This window comes from Piliocolobus tephrosceles, chromosome 1, assembly GCF_002776525.5.
Source record: "Piliocolobus tephrosceles isolate RC106 chromosome 1, ASM277652v3, whole genome shotgun sequence".
Taxonomy (NCBI): domain Eukaryota; kingdom Metazoa; phylum Chordata; class Mammalia; order Primates; family Cercopithecidae; genus Piliocolobus; species Piliocolobus tephrosceles.
Window position 1 is genome coordinate 159,884,287 of NC_045434.1, and position 17,064 is coordinate 159,901,350.

The following is a 17,064-nucleotide window of genomic DNA, read 5'->3' on the forward strand; positions in this document are numbered from 1 at the left end:
CACTCTCAGCTCCCTTGTCCCTAACTTCTCTAGCTCTTAGTTTTCAACAAACCAGGATGTGCTGGTGCACTGCTTGCTGCCTCAGAGGTAAGCAAAGTACTTAGTGTGTCAATCCTTCTGCAATGAGTGTCTCTGCTTCTAGAAAACATGCCTGCCCTTTGGGGCTCCATCCACCTGGATAGAGCAAGGCCTGTCTGGCAGCTGCTTGGCAAATGGGCTGGAGGAGATGAGGCAGAAGCAGCACTTGCAGGAAGAAGTGGTGCTAAACTTTCTGGTGGCAAACTTCGGCATTTCTCTCTTATTTGACAGGCCTCATATTTTCCAGCCCTCTTCTCTAGTTACTTGTTTATTCCCTTTTTTCCATCCTTGGTTTCTGGAGGCCACCCACCATCCTTTTCTTTCACTCTCAGTTTCTCCCAATCCTTCCCTCATCACTGATTCACTTTCCTGGTCTGGAGTTCATTGTCAAGTACATTGGAATTCCTAAAACAACCCGGCTTCCCCTGCTGTGGTGTCACAGATAATTCATTATTCTGATGGATGTGGAGTTACAATCATAAAAAGCCAATTTCCTGGGTGATTTATTGTAATGGGGGTAGGAGTTAGGATGTTTACCATTTGAAGAAAGAGTCCTGGAAATGGATTAAAACTTTGGGGAGAATTTATGGTCAAACCTCAAGGCACACTAATTCAGAGCCAGGGCAATATTCTGCTTGAATAGTTACCCATGTCTTCGGGCCACCCAGGTTGAACTTCCCCTTGTTCTGCCCATGGTTAGAAATCACCTCTAAGTATCAGCTCCCTGTCAGTACTTGCAATTATCTCATCTCTATCTTCTGTTTGATTGACATGTCACACATCATTTATAGGTACTCTGATTCCAGCTTTTTCACAAAGTGGATTATAAGTCTCTTCCAAGGATGGGGACAGGTAGATTTCAACTCTTGAGATTACGGAAAGCGCCCTGTGCTGGTATCAGAAGCCTGGGTCTGATACTAGCACCTTCACGAATATTCTGAGACACCTTAGAGCAATTAACTCCTCAGCCTCAGTTTCCTCATCTGCCAAGCAAGACGGCTGGACCAAATACTTCCACTTCTTTTCATTTCAACTATTGCTAATATTCCATGAAGAAACACTCAGAATTGGGCTCTAGAAATGTGTACAGGTTTTTAATCTTCCTCCTTGGAGGACTGTGAGCTCATGGGCACCCTGGGAGAAAGGCAGGGATGGGTGTTACTTTCTTTAGTGCTATGTTTCCCCAATACTTATTCAAACTCTAATGAGACTCACCAATTCTGTATCCTCCTTTCTTTCAGAACTCTCCAACAAGTTTTACAGACTCATCTGATGAAGAGTGCCTGAGACACTGAGGGTCAGCGCTCCAAAGATGGAGAAGACAGATGGTAGGTAGGCTGCTTTGTAGGGCCTGTTTTAAGATAAGCACTTGGGCTGGGAAAGAATTGTTGCCACAAATCCTGGAAATAGCCTAGGAAAGGCTTACAGGAGATACCCCCAAACAGGCAGTGCTGATAGGCTAAGCATGTATTTCAGATTTTGTGTATCTCCAGCCCTAGCCAAGGAAAGAGGCACAATATGGTGAAAGAGCCTCCAATCATACCTAAGTGATTCTATAAGTCATTTAATGTCTTTGATCCTTAATCCTCACATGTATCAGTTAGCTTTGCTGTGTAACAAACAGCCCAACAATTTAGTGACTTAAAGACATTAATTATTTCTCAAAAGATTCTGTGGGTTAGCAGGGCCTTTATTCTGGTCTGGGTTGGCATGGCTGATCTTTTCTGGGTTCATTCACATGTCCATGGGCTTCTGGGTAACTTGGCTGGGGCTGGATGACTTAGAATGGCCACACTCACATATCTGGGATATCAGTAGTGACTTGGCCATGTGTCTCTCATCATCCAGGAGATTGGCTAGGGCTTGTTCACATGGTGGCAGAAGAGTTGAAGCACAACACAAGAACAGACTGACTCCAATGTGCAGATAATGTCCCAATCTCTGCATATGTCATATTGCTGTTGACCCACTGGCCAACACGAGTCATAAGGCCACATCTAGTGTCAGTGTGGTAGGGGAGTACCCCAAGGGTTGGATATTATTGTCACTATCTTTGCAAACAGTTGACCACACCTTGTCTATAAACAGGTATTAATACTATTTCATAGGGTTGGTAAAGAACTAAATTACATAATGCATGGAAAGTTGTCGAGTAACAACTACCTAGCATAATGAATGTCGGAATGTTCCCCTCTTCCTGTCCCCAGGAAACTTGCAGAAGGCCACAGTCTAGACCCCAATCTCCTGACTTCTAATGAATTTTTTTTTCTAGATCACCAAATATCAGGAAACAGAGAGCCTCTAATTCCCCTTGAATCACATGGGCCTTCACTGGTGCAGGACTTAGGGACCTGACATCAGCTCCCGTCCTGCCTGTTCTTCCAAATGCAGTTCCCATATATTTCAATATTTCAATAGTTGCCGTTCTCCCCAGAGAGCTGCCTTTTCAGTGCATCCCTGGCAGTGGTCCCACAGAACACCCACTCATTCCCTCAAAAGCCCCAGGGGCCTGTCAGCCCAGCTGCCTCTCAGTCCCTTCTCAGCACACTGGGGAGGTCTGCTGTCCACGTGATCGCTCATATGCGCTCAAGAAAGGCTCCCTCCTTTCAGCCATGGGCCTCCCAGAACAGGGACAAGCCTTCCCAGAGGGGAAGGCTTCCTTCCCTGTCTTGGCCTTTGGAAGAGTTTCATTTTACTCCCCTTCTTTATGGCTTTATTTTCAGCCACTTTCTCTCTAGTTTTTCCCATTTACTTCAGAGACTGAATATAGGCTTTTGAACTTCTCTTTCACACTTTAAACGCCTCTAGTTGGTTCACTCACCTGCTTCACTTCACTTGTCCCTTCAGATAATTACTGTGGTTCTCCCTCCTTACTTTGTCCCCTTCAAGTTCCCTTTTCTCCTGTCTGTGTGTAACTCTGAAGCTGACTGTGTTTGCAGGTCCTATACAAGGGTCTAGTGATCTGTTGCACTCTTAAGCAAGACTCCCTAGGGAATTCCAGGTAGCTCTGAGCCTCCTCTATCTTTCTTTTTTCTTCTCCCCAGACTCATTTTCCCACTTTCTCCAGAAGTATTTTCTTGGACTCTCATTCCCTCTTGAGCTGTAGGGAGACAGCACATGCTCAGTGAATCCTCCTCTGCCACATTCAGAACCTGCCCACCCTTGCTGTTACGGTCCTTCATTGAGTGTCTACTCTGGGCTGTGTTCTCTAGTGCATTCATGCTAATAATGACAACAACTCTGTAAGTTAGGCGTTGTTATCTCCACTGTACAAATGGAGAAATCGAGGCAGAGGGAAATGAAACAATTCGCCCAGAATCACACAAGTGGGAGAAGACAGCCAGGATTCAAATCCAGCCAGGTTGGCCATGCGTTGGTTTATTTCATTTGAATTTCATTTTGAGCAGAGTCAGGTCCTTCTAACTGATTCCCACCCTGGCCCAGTGCCTGGAATTCTGAGCTCTCGCATACCTGCCACCAGGTAGAATGAGCAGGAGCAGAGCTGCTTGTGAGGGCAGTCTCTCAGCCTATCAGCTCAAGCTCCTTCATCAAAGCCCAGCATTCCTCTTGTGCTGGGAGAAAGAGAAGGAATGCAGAGTGGCAGGTGGCAGGCAAGGCAGCATGATGGATCACCGTGTGTGTGTGTGTGTGTGTGTGTGTGTGTGTGTGTGTGTGTGTACATGCGCTAGCTTAGGAAAGCACCTCTTAAACCTGCTATTAAACCTGTCATCCTTGGTAGCTGCTCAGCCTCACTTGCCCTCCTCTCCCTTGTGGAAGATTCTGCCTTTAAATCTGCTATTTCTTATTTGATGCTATGATTGTATTTGTGCTCTGGACCTGTGCCCAGAAGCCGTTGGGCAAATCGGTACATTTCTAGTGAATTGAGGCAATAAGCAGATAAATAATGCAGCCTCTCCTTTAGGAGAGCTCTTTGCCTTCTAGGTCATAAATCTGCTCTCTACTTAACTTTAGATAAATATCTCTTCTCTGTTTGGCCTGTCCTTGCAATCCGGGGGGCTGTTGAGCAGACCAGTAGGTCTAAGAGTATAGCCAGTGCAACTTGGAAAACTAATGGAGAGCAATACAAGATATTGTTCTCATTTACTAAAATTGCCAGTGTGTTTCTTTGTGGGGGTACGGGAAGGTGGGGGAGCAAGTTGTTTTAAAAAATTGTGTGAGTCGGCTGGGCGTGGTGGCTCATGCCTGTAATCCCAGCACTTTGGGAGGCTGAGGCAGGCGGATGACCCGAGGTCAGGAGTTCAAGACCAGCCTGGCCAACATGGTGAAACCTCGTTTCTACTAAAAATACAAAAAAATAGCCAGGTGTGGTGGCACGCACCGGTAATCCCAGCTACTCGGGAGAGTGAGGCAGGAGAATGACTTGAACCTGGAAGGCGGAGGTTGCAATGAGCCAAGATTGCGCAGTTGCACTCCAGCCTGGGCAACAAGAGCAAAATTCTGCAAGAAAGAAAAGAAAAGAGAAGAGAAGAGAAGAGAAGAGAAGAGAAGAGAAGAGAAGGAGGGAGGGAGGAAGGGAAGGAAAATGTGCCCCAGGAAATGCCACCATTTACAACTTTTTTAAACTTGTCCCTTTCCCTCCATTACCTTGAGCTCCTCTCACCTTAATCATGTCAGCAGCCTCCCAGCTGATCTTGGGGCCTCTAGTTTGCCTTTCTGTTAATCCTTGGCAAGATGCTCTTTTTGAAATCACATTCAACCAAGTCACTCCCTTGTTTAAAACTATTCAGTGACTCCCATCACCTAGAGCGTAAAGTCAAAACTTGTTTGCATGTATACAAGTTGCTCTATGATCTGGCTGTTGCTGTCCTTTCCAATTTTATCTTTCTCTACCATGTTTTAAGTACTGGCCATATCAGCTGCATTTATAGAACTTTGAAATACTGTGTGATTTCACCCTCCATCCCTTTGCACATTCTCTGTGGAGAACTAGATTTTCTGTCTTGGCTACCTATTGCTGCATAACAAGTCATCCCAAAACTTGGTGGCTTAATACAGTAATTTATTATTAACACAGGCTCAGTTCAGTGATTCTCACTTGGGGTCCCTCCTGTAGTTGAAGTCAGATGATGGCTGAAGACTTTTTTACTCATGCGTGGCTTCTGGGCTAGGATGACTGGAACTGCTTGGGGCTGGCTGGGCATTTCCTTCCCTCTCTCCACTTGATTGTTCTGTGGGGCTGTTTGAGCTTCCTCGCAACATGGCAGTCTCGGGGAAGGTGGACTTCTTATATGGCAGCTGGCTTCCCAATGAGTGTGCATTCTAAGAGAGCCAGGTGGAAACTATGGGGCTTCTTATGACCTAGTCTTCAAGATCTCTGAGCATCAGCCATATTCTTTTGGTTAAAGCAGTCACAGGCCAGCTCAGATTCAAAGACCTGGAAAGGTAGACTCCACTTTTAAATATAAAATTAGCTTGCTTGTCCAAAGGGGGTAGGAATTGGTGTTGGTCATCTTGAAGATAAATTGCTACCATGTCTTTTACTCTCTTGTTCTCCTGGCAAGTCCCTATTTGTTCATTTATCACCCAGTTGTATGTCACTTTTGTGTAAAGTCTTCCCTCTCCTACCTAGGAAAAATTGGTCTCCAAGTCCAAAAAAAGATAATTCTGCAGAAACTAGAAAAATAAGTCAGGGAAGAAGCCTGTACCATGAGCATGCATCTGTTACTCTCCTTATCTCACTGCATTGTATGTGTTCAAGTCTCTCCTGCCTCACCATAAATCCTCTGAAGGCAGAGGCTGAACCTGATTCATCTTGGTGTCCTTAGGATCTAGCTTAGCACATAGGTGCTCAATAAATGGGTAGTTGAGGTAAGTGAATTGAATCACAGCTATTTTATAATTTTAACCTAGGGCCTACTACCCTTAAAACCAAGCAATCAACCAGTCACAACATGTTTGTGGAGACCAGCAGTGAGTCATATAAGTCAGTTTCCATTATGGGGCTTCCATTGTCTACATTCCGGGATTCCACAAAGATAAACTGAATGTTTATCATGTGTGAGGCATTGTCCCAAGTACTTTATTATTAATTAACTAGTCCTCACAATAATCTTTTCTTTTTTTTGGAGATAGAATTTTGCTATTGTTGCCTAAGTTGGAGTACAATGGTGCAATCTGGGCTCACTGCAACCTTCGCCTCCCGGGTTCAAGCGATTCTCCTGCCTCAGCCTCCTGAGTAGCTGGGATTAGAGGCACCTGCCACCACACCCAGCTAACTTTTTGTATTTTTAGTAAAGATGGGGTTTCACCATGTTGACCAGGCTGGTCTCAAACTCCTGACCTCAAGTGATCTACCCACCTCGGCCTTTCAGGGATCTGGGATTACAGGCGTGAGCCACCACACCCGACCGTCCTCACAATAATCTTATTTTACCTGTTATTATTCCCACTTTACAGATGATGAGACATAGGAAGGCTAAGTAACTTCCCCAAGGTCATACAGCAGAGATCTAGACCAGGCTCCAGAATCTGTATTCTGAACCTCTGTACTCTCCACTAATGTTCTCTCCTGAGCTCAATATTTTCAGAGACTGTTTAGCAGAATGTCACAGAGGTAATTAGGCGTGTCACATGAGGAACATCGAAGAAACAAAGACTATTTAACCTGAAGAAGAAGTTGCTTGGCAACAGGCCCCTATGGATGCAGATAGTTGAAGGACTAGCTTGTTTCCAGTGTCCTCTGTTGCAGTCAACAGGTGGATGCTGCAAGGAGATCCTGGAACCTTGGTGTAATGGAGAACTTCCTCATCATGATGGCCCCCCAGGGTATGGGTTGCCCTGGAAAGTCAAGTCCCATTCTTCTTGGAGGATGGATACCAATGTCCCTTTTGACATTAATTGGCCCTTTTACCACATTTTATCCAGTGTGTGAAAAATGCGGTTTCTTTCTTTTTCTCTTCTTCTCTTCCCCTTCCCCTCCCCCTCCCTTCCCTTTCCCCTTCCCCTTCCTCTTTCCCTTCCCCTTCTCCTTCCTTCCTCCCTGCGTCCGTCCCTCCCTTCCTTCCTTCCTTCCTTCCTTCCTTCCTTCCTTCCTTCCTTCCTTCCTTCCTCTCTTCACTGAGTTCCTGACCAAAGGAGGTGTTTTCTTACTTGGCATGGGTTTATGAAAGTGAATTTCGTGTTTGTTAAGCACTAGGCAATTTTCAGATGCAAAGAGCGTAGGCCGTGCATGATTACTTGTTCCAGTTCTCTCTGATCTGTGCATACCTGAGGCGCAGGCATCTGCACAAGCTTAAATAATGTAAAAGGCATAACTCATTGATACCTCCGGCTTTAGCAAGATTTACTCCTACCAATTTGAGTCATGCAAGTTAGGGTTTGGTTTTTTTTTTTTTTTTTTTGCAGATTTCTTTTTTACTGCTGAACTACTTGTATATCTTATCCTTCAAAATCTTCCATATCCGTAATTGCCAATTAGTACCCTGATTTGGCAAATTCCTGGCCACTTCAGTTCAGCAATTATATGATTCAAACCCAGAAAAGCAGTTCGAGACCATTTTGTTTTGCCAGTCTGCAGGCAGATTCCCCAGTAGTGATCCAGATGAGGTACTGCAAACTGGAAACCATTCCCTCCCTGTTTCCTTGCAGACATTGGCTAAGTACACATTGATTTAATAAGATGATTTCGCAATACAGCCAAAAAGACTGAGCATCTCAGCATAATTTAGAGGCTATAACATTTAGGAGAAGTCTAATGTGATAGTATTAAGTTAAAATCAGAGATATTAGGCCTCATCGCCCTGTAATGCTTAATTAACTTTGTGCTTTTTTTTTGCTTTTTTTTTTTTTTTAACTTGTCTTATGTCTCCCAGCCAAAGACCAGTCCTGTCATGGGGATGAAGAGAAAGACCCTCCGAAGAGGCACCCTTACTCTGTGGAGACCCCATATGGCTTTCATTTAGACCTGGACTTCCTCAAGTATGTGGATGACATCGAGAAGGGAAACACCATCAAAAGAATTCCTATCCACAGAAGGGCCAAGCAGGCCAAGTTTAGCACTCTGCCCCGAAACTTCAGCCTTCCTGACAGTGGGGCTCGTCCACCCGCGGCCCCGCCGCCCCAAAACTGGTCCCCAGTGGTGCCAAGGAAGGCATCGCTTGGGACACAGGAGCAAACCCAGTCACTGCCGCTTGGTAATGCCTCCCAGGCCTCAACCAGCGCGAGTGAGGTGAGCTACCACAGGAGGGCCCTGTTGGCAGAGGCCACCAGGCAGTTGGAAGCTGCTGAACCAGAGGATGCCGAGGTCACCCTTGGGAGTGGACGGCCCCAGCTATTGAGAGCATCCAGCATGCCTGCCACGCTGCTGCACAGCAGGGCTTCTGAGGAGCCAGGCCTCAGCCTGGGGCCTCCTGCCCCTCCTGCCCTCCCTCCCCTTCAGGGTGAAGGCAGCGTCTGTGATGGCACCTTTGGCCCTGCGGAAGGATTGGCAGGTTTCCACAGCTCCAGCCCACAAGCATCAACTCAGATTCTGGAGCTGGTCCAGGAGGGAGCCGAGCCTCCAGAGGGCACGGTGAAGGCTCCAAATCACCTCCCTCTCCCAGGCCCTCCTTCTTCATTCCAGAATGTGCTTGTAGTTCTAGAGGACAAGGAAGACGAACACAAAGCCAGAAAAGCAGAGGTGTTCACCTCTGGCTCCCCCACACCAAGCCCTCCTCCTCTGCCATCACCCATTCCTGAGAATGAGCTCCTCCTGGAAGAAATCGAGCTCAACATCAGTGAGATTCCACCCCCGCCACCTGTAGAGGTGGACGTGAGAAGCATTGGCATCAGAGTGACGGAAGAAAGCCTGGGCCTTGCCAGGGTGGATCCAGGCAGCATCTCCAGCCTGAAACAGCAGGTCTCGGCCCTGGAGGGAGAGTTGTCTGGAAGAACCGAGGAACTGGTGCAGGTCAGAGCTGCCCTCCAGCAGCAGGAAGAGGAAATCAAGGCTAGGGAGCAAAGAATTCGAGAGCTGGAGTTCACTGTAGCCCAACTGGAAGGACAGCTTCACCAAGAGAACAGCAAAGACACTCAGGGCCAGACAGACGCCATGGTGAACACTGACCCTGTCCATGGACTCTTGACCAGGGAGTCGTGTGACAAGGGCATTGAGGTCAACCTTCTAGGCAGCATGGAGTCTGAAAGCTGGGGGCACCGAGGAGAGGAAAATGGCCTCCTATGGGGGCCAGATGGTCACAAACAAGGGGATCAGAGCCCAGCAGAACATGTGCCCCAGCTGTCACTGCCACAGGGACCCGAGCAAGTCCTTACCCCCTCTGTACATAGCTTCCTCTCCACTGAACTCAGGATTGAAGAAGCAGGCACTGAACAGGAAGGAGGCCCTCAGGGAGGAACCAGGGGAGCAGGAGGCTTTCTGTGGGGCAGCGACAGAAAGACTCCCCCAGCAGGGAGAGAGGAGGCCAATTCCGATCTCCCAGGGAAGGAGCGCCCGGGAAGGCCACCGAGCTCGCCAACGGATGCCACTATTGGGCAGTACGTGAAGAAGATCCAGGAGCTCCTGCAGGAGCAGTGGAACTGCCTGGAGCACGGGTACCCAGAGCTGGCCAGCGCCATCAAGCAGCCAGCCTCCAAGCTCAGCAGCATCCAGAGCCAGCTGCTGAGCTCCCTCAACCTACTGCTGTCAGCCTACTCGGCCCAGGCTCCCCCACCCAACGAGCCGCCGTCCTCCTCCTCCTCCCCGCCGATGGGTAAATACTGTCAATACAGGGGCCTGAGACAGGGAGCCCTTTCTCCTTCACATGATGAGGCAGAGGGAACAAGGTTTTCATTATATTAATGTGTTTTAAAAAAGATTTTAGCAGCTGGGATCAGTGGCTCAGGCCTATAATCCCAGCACTTTGGGAGGCCGAGGTGGTCAGATCACCTGAGATCAGGAGTTCAAGACCCGCCTGGTCAACATGGTGAAACCCCATCTCTACCAAAAATACAAAAATTAGCTGGGCATGGTGGTGGGCACCTGTAATCCCAGCTACTTGAAAGGCTGAGGCAGGAGAATCGCTTGAACCTGGAAGGCAGAGGTTGCAGTGAGCCGAGATCACACCATTGCACTCCAGCCTGGGTGACAGAGCGAGACTCCATCTCAAAAAAAAAAAAAAAAAAAAAGAAAGAAAGAAAGAAAAAAGAAAAAAAGATTTTAGTACTTCCAGGAACCCAGTGGAATAAAAACTGATGTGTGTGACAGTGGGGGCTCGGGACCTCTACTCTTGCCTTTGCTCTGAGGTTGGGTCTGACTGTGAGGCCACTGCCTACAGCTGTATGGATAGCACAGGGCACAAAGATGGCAGCCAGGGAGGGCAAATGAAAGTTGAAAGCCAGCCCACACTCCATTTGCCAAGCCTTGCACTGCAGCACTGCATCCACCCAGAGGGGGCTGTTCTCATTTGCATTGTGCAAAGGCAGTGTCTGGGACCAAGAATGGCCCTGCTGCGTGGACTCCAAACCTCTTCCTGGGCTTTTGCATTGCTGTGTTCCTCTCTGGTTCTTGCATAGTAGAGGTTCTCTATAGCCTGGTTTTGGAGGAACATTATATTGATATCTGGTGTAGTTCACTGAATATTTTCTCTGCGTGCATGTGTGTGTGTACGTGCTTGTGTGTGTACAGGGGCAGGAGATTGAGTGCTGCTCACATATGGAACTGGGCCCTTTGGCTGAGCAGCACTTCCTCTTGTAACAGATCAAACCCTCTTCACTGTTGGGTAAAGTGGAACCACATTTTGCTTTGCTGGGCAGCATGCGAGTCTGCTTCTGCCACAAATCACGATTTGGCTGCTTTCTCATTGTTTCAGTGCTAGTTCTAGCCTTGCTGGTTGGGAACTGCCTTCTGTCCTGTTGAGCACAATGCAAGAGCTGTGTCCTTGCTCGTGTGTCTACTGTGAGCACGGTGTCATCACCACTCCTGCAACCCTAGTGTCAACATGCACTTGTGAGCCAGGAAGGACCACCGAGATGCCCTTGAGCAGAAGTGGGTGCTGGACCATGAGTCCAGAGGCCTAAGTTCTTCTCCTGCACTGCCATTCACTGAGCAAGTCTGGGCCTCAGATTTCCCAGCCATAAGACAGGGGCAGCAGTGGCACCTACGCCACATTGTTCTTCATCCACACCTAGAAGGGCATCGTTAACAGAGACAGTTCTCCCGACATTGAGCAGAAAGCAAGGCTCACCCAAGAGGTCCCCAAAACATTGATTTACATGATCTGGTTCCCTGTCCCTCCTTACCTCTCCACACACCAGCAACCCTTGTCCCCTCAAAGTAATATCCTGGTTTTGCTACATTGCCATGCATCCCCAAGATCATTCTAACCTGTGATGTTGTGTCTGCCTAGAGATCTCCCCGTCGACCAGCCTTAAATCCATAATGAAAAAGAAAGACTATGGCTTCCGTGCAGGAGGTAATGGAACCAAAAAGAACCTTCAGTTTGTTGGGGTTAACGGTGGGTAAGCATCGCTTGTGAAGCTCAGATTGCCTTTCTTGCTACCTCCCCTGCTATTGTCCTTCACACTCTCTTTTCCTAAGGGGAGGCATCTGGTTTTCATTCCTCTTCAAGGGAATTAATTTCAATGGCCCTTTAAAACTCCATCTCGGGTTTGCATGTGTTTGGCTTCTTGCCAGCTGTGGTGGTCTGTTGGAACCTCTGCTTTTAATATGTCTTGGCTTTGGTCTTCCCCAGGGCCAGGACTCCAGGTGGCTTCTGGGAGTTTTGGGGGAATACGGGCCCTTAGAGGAAGGCATTTAACTTGAACCATAAAACTGAAACTAGTAACAAACTTTGTTAATTCATGGAACTTCAAATTTCATCCATTTAATTTTTTTCTTCCTTTAACTTCCTGCAAGCCAAGCCCAAGTGTTTGGGGATGAAGAAAAACAACTAGACTATTGACTTAGAACATGAACAAAACCTTATATATTCTAGAGAATTGAACGTTCAACAAACACTTATTAAATGCCAACAGTGCGCTCGGTCGTGGAGATTGAAAAGTCAAATAAATAAAGGTCCCTGCCTTTAGCTCACAGATAACAGAAGTAAAGATGAAATGCTGATGTGCTGAGATAAGTTCTGTTAGGCGAGGAAGCACAGGGTGGTGTGGAAGCCCAAACCCTGAAGGCTGCCCAGAGAGCTCAGAATCCCTGCTAATTTGAGTCACACCAGAAGGGAAGACATTAAATGCCAACAAGTGGAAATGTCAGAAATGATGAACCGGGGCCGGGTGCGGTGGCTCATGCCTGTAATCCCAGCGCTTTGGGAGGCTGAGGTGGACAGATCACCTGAGGCCAGGATTTCAAGATCAGCCTGACCAACATGGTGAAACCCCATCTCTACTAAAAATACAAAATTAACTGGGCGTGGGGGCACACACCTGGTAGTCCCAGCCACTCAGGAGGCTGAGGCAGGAGAGTCGCTTGAATCCAGGAGGCAGAGGTTGCAGTGAGTCGCCAAGATGGTGCCACTGCATTCCATCCTGGGCGACAGAGCAAGACTCAGTCTCAAAAAAAAAAAAAAAAAAAAGAAAAAGAAATGATAAACTGGGTGTCACAGGCGAGTTGCTGTTTCCACTTCCACTAACATCTGACATGGGATTGTGTGCTTTTACAGTTCATGTACAGAAAAGGAGAATCAGCCTAATCTCAAAGCCTAGTGTAGGTCATGTCTCTCCCCAGCTTAAACACCCCCAGCGGTCCCCACTCTGCATGCAAACCTAGAAGAACCAAATCATGGCTCTGCTCAGCCTTAGTTTCTGCCACTGCCATTCCTACCCTCCCTCCAATGGGCTGAGCTCAGGCCCATCTCAGGGCCCTGGCACTTGCTGTTTCCCTGCTAAAGTCCTCCTCTCCTAGAAGCATTCCTCAGCATTTGTTACTCCAGTGCAGTGATTCTCAGCCTTGATTGCACGCTGGAAATACCAGGGGAGCTTTTAAAACATCCCAGTGTCTGGGTCCTTTCCCTGAACACTCTGGTTTAATCAGTCTGGGTGCAGTCCACATACTGGGAATTCTAAACACCCTCAAATGATTCTAATGTACCACTGAGGTTAGGAACTTCTGCTCTAATTAAAGTAGCCACTCCTCTTATCCTTCTATCCCATGGCTCTTTTTTTTTTTATTTTATTCATTTTTTTGTCACCACCTGAATGTAATATTTGTTTACATGTTCATTTTCTGACTTTCCCTACTAGAATATAAGCTCCACTAAGGGCAGGGACTTTGGTATAGGATTTAGAACTGCCCCGGCACATAGTAGGTGCTCAATAAATTTCTGTTGAATGAATAAGTGAACTTCCAGGCAAAGTTTTTATGGAAGCAGTTCGAAGATGAGTACTGTTTGGGAAATGTGATATGCCCTCCACTCTGTTAATCACAAACGTGAAAGGTTGTTCCTGCATAATAGAGGAAGAAATATCTAGGGTTTAAGTGAGACAGAATGTAAGCATACCAGGGAGCAGACTGGATTTGCAAATCCATTGAGCACAGGGGTTTTATGTAGAGGCCACCATTCAGAGAAGGGTCCTTAGGGGGTTCAGTGGAAGCCATGGCCACCGGTCCCTGTGGCTGTGTCCAGTGGCCCAAGAACCTGAAATCATCTTACCACCAGCATTCTCCATCAGGGATCTCCTGTTGAATATCAGTAGAGGAGTCAATAAATCTTCCAGGACTTTCCTCCATGGCCTCTGGCCTCTGGTCTGCCAACTCAACAGAGTCACTTATCATTGAACATAAGGGTCACTACCAGGAAAGAGGGCCATGAGTCAAGTGGCCTGTGCTCTCCCTTTTTTTGCTCCAAGCAATAGTTCAAACAGGTTGCAGCGAAGACAGGCAGATGTTGTGTTGGGGTATCCCACGGAGCGTTGGATGTAGGTGTGGAGGAGTTCATGCCTTGCCAGGTGCAAGCTGGGCTGGAGCAGGCTGAAGGGAGGACTCGCCCTCACCCGGAGATGTGAAGATTTGCAGGCAACTTGGCGAACTCAGGGTGGAGGTGGGGATGTTTGTCTGGAGTTGGGCCCCTCTCCAGACCTAACATTAGGATTCCACAAGCAAATGCTTTCATGAGAACGCTGGATGGCCTGTCTGGGTCACCAAATGCATCAACCAATGAGGGGACAGGCTACTGGTGGGTTTGCTGCAATGAGCACAGTTAATTATTTTGACAATGAACACAGTTAATTGGGTATCCCCAAATAGCCTTCCTGCACCATGCAGTCAGAAAGACTGCATGTCTTTCTGACACTAAGATTCCTGGGAGCCTGTCACCCTGCCGGCAGGTGTAGAGAGTCGGGAAGGAGGTTAGCAAGCTGCGGAGTGTTACCTGAGGCCCACCCAGCTCTCACTGGTGTTGACATGGGCACTGGGCAGGAAAGACAGGATGAGTGACCTTTGTTTCCTACCCCAGGTATGAGACCACCTCGAGTGAGGAGACCAGCGGTGAGGACAGCTCCCCAGAGGACTTGTCTGACAGCGAGGCTGAGAAGAAGTGTGATGGCCCAGACCACAGGCATGTCAAAGACGCCCACCTCACCTGCGAGGCTGGGCAGGGCATCCCCGAGAGCGCCTGCCATGCTGCCCAGGAAAGTGGGGCTGGGGAAGAAGTCCCCCACTCCAAGGCTGAGAGGTGAGCAAATGGACACAAACGTGGGCACTTGTTCCTCTGAAAAAGGGCAAGGGCATATATCCACCCGCTCATGCGATCATTTGTTCATTCATGTACCCATCCATTCGCCAGTGTTGTTTAAGTCTCTGTTTCATGCCCATACTGTGCACTCATTAAATGAGGCAGATATATGGCTCCTGCTTTCGTGGAATGTACTGTCACAGCCGGTGTCTACGTATAAAGTCAACATTTACCTAGCGCTGAAACTGTGAAGGACTTTACAAGTATCCTATGTACGACTTTCAACAGTCCTGCTGAGTAGAAGTTATTGTGACCGCCACACTGTACAGATGTGGAAACAGAGGCTTAGGGAAGTGCAGGGATGCAGCCAGCAGAGCAGGGACCCCAGCCCCAGTCCTTCTGATTTAACAATCATAAGCTTTTCTGCCTGTCCTGTTGACCATGCTGGCTTTTAAAGTGATGTGTCTTTTTTTTTTTTTTTTTGAGACAGAGTCTTGCACTGTCACCCGGGCTGGAGTAAAGTGGCACAATCTTGGCTCACTGCAACCTCTGCCTCCCGGGTTCAAGTGATTCTGCTGCTTCAGCCTCCCGAGTAGCTGGGACTACAGGCACCCACCACCATGCCCAGCTATTTTTTTGTATTTTTTAGTAGAAATGGGGTTTCGCTATGTTGGCCATGCTGATCTTGAACACCTGACCTTGTGATCCACCCGCCTCAGCCTCCCAAAGTGCTGGGATTACAGGTGTGAGCTACTGTGCCTGGCCAGTGATGTGTCTTTTAAAGTGATGGGAGCAACCAGGCACCATGGCTCACAGCTGTAATCCCAGCACTTTGGGAAGCTGAGGTGGGAGGATCCCTTGAGGTTAGGAGTTCGAGACCAGCCTGGGCAACAGAGTGAGACTCTATCTCTATTTTAATTATAGTATTTAATTTTTTAAGAAAAAATAATAGAAGTAAAGTGGTAGGAGGTCATATGGGAGGAAAAGAAGACCATTGCCTTTGGAGTCAGGCATACCTGGACTCAATTCCTGCCTCTGCCACGGTGTTACTTTAGGCAAAGTCCTTGAGCTGTGGTTACCTCAGTTTCCTCATCTGTCAAATGTGCATAATAGCAACTTGATAGGTTTGATTGAGAACTACATGAGAAAAAGCAAGTAAATGCTTGGCACAGCACTTCCCACAGACTAGGCTCTCAATAAATGGTAGAAACAAGACGGTTATTACCATTATCATCACTATCACCATCTCCAGCCTGGCTGCCAGAGGAGTGGTGAACAGTGAACGGGAGCCGATTGTCACCCAGGTCAGGGCTGCTCCAACGTGGCAGCAAGATAAGGACATGCCAAGTGAGTCGGCTTCTTTGTGTCCAGTGTCTTTAAGCCTCACCTGAGGCCTCTTGGTGCTGAGCCTTCCTTCAGACTAATAACGGGAAGAGTGCTTGTCACTGTGGACACCCCAGCTTCAACACGTCTCATATTACTGACTCTGTTAGTGCTTATGGTGTCCTCCATGGAAGAATAACCCGAAGAAATTTTCTGGTATGGATTGGATTTTTTTTTTTTTTTTTTTTTTTTTTTTTTCCGCAGCCTCCCAGGCAGAAAATATTTGGTCCAAAGTCAGAAAGACAGCCCTCCCCCCCCCAGCATGCCAGGAAATGCAGTTGGGCCTGTCCACCACCCCTTACCACGACCCCCCACCTAAATACTTTGGTTACCGGCCCCAGCCCCTGACAAAAGCAGGATTAAATGGGCAACACACTTGGCTCATCTTCAGAAGCGTTCAGAAGCCAAGTCACATCAGCACACACCGTGGTCACTCTGGATTTCTGAAGCACGCCCCCTCCTAGGGCAGTTGCCCGGGTTGGATTTTTGAGCTGCTGAGATGTAAAAGAGGAGGAGAGTGAAAGTCTTGTTTATCAACATGAAGAATGATTATGTAAATATGTGTGTATATGTATTTGTTTTCTTTAGATATAAACCCTCAGAAGAATTTCTTAATGCATGCCAGGCACTGAGCCAGCATCTGCCAGAAACTGGGACCACCACGGACCAGCTCTTGGTACTCTAATTTTTCATTGTCCTATAAAGATTTCCCTTGTGTTTAAGATGTTAACTCTGCCAGGGTGACTTTAGTCCCTTGCAGTGGTGTGAGTGTGCAGTTTACAGTGTGAGGCAGTAGTGTGGGTGTGCAGTGATGTGAATGGTGTGAATGTACAGCGTGAGGCAGCAGTGTGAGTGTGCAGTGGTGTGAGTGTGCAGTGGTGTGAGTGTGCAGTGGTGTGAGTATACAATGCACAGTGTGAGGCAGTGGTGTGAGTGCAGTGGTGTGAGTGCAGTGGTGTGAGTGTGCAGTGCACAGTGTGAG

The 17,064-nt window shown here is 47.7% G+C and overlaps 1 protein-coding gene across 1 annotated transcript in view; it reads left to right on the forward strand.

Moving 5' to 3' along the window:
- Window positions 1-1,390: 1,390 nt before the first annotated feature.
- KANK4 (KN motif and ankyrin repeat domains 4) overlaps window positions 1,391-17,064 on the forward strand; it is a 43,857-nt gene continuing 28,183 nt past the window's right edge. Inside the window, exons 1-5 of the mRNA XM_026454145.1 lie at window positions 1,391-1,406; window positions 7,911-9,785; window positions 11,421-11,532; window positions 14,481-14,699; window positions 16,671-16,758. Coding sequence (XP_026309930.1) covers window positions 1,391-1,406; window positions 7,911-9,785; window positions 11,421-11,532; window positions 14,481-14,699; window positions 16,671-16,758 — 2,310 coding nt within the window. The remainder of the gene's footprint in view (window positions 1,407-7,910; window positions 9,786-11,420; window positions 11,533-14,480; window positions 14,700-16,670; window positions 16,759-17,064) is intronic.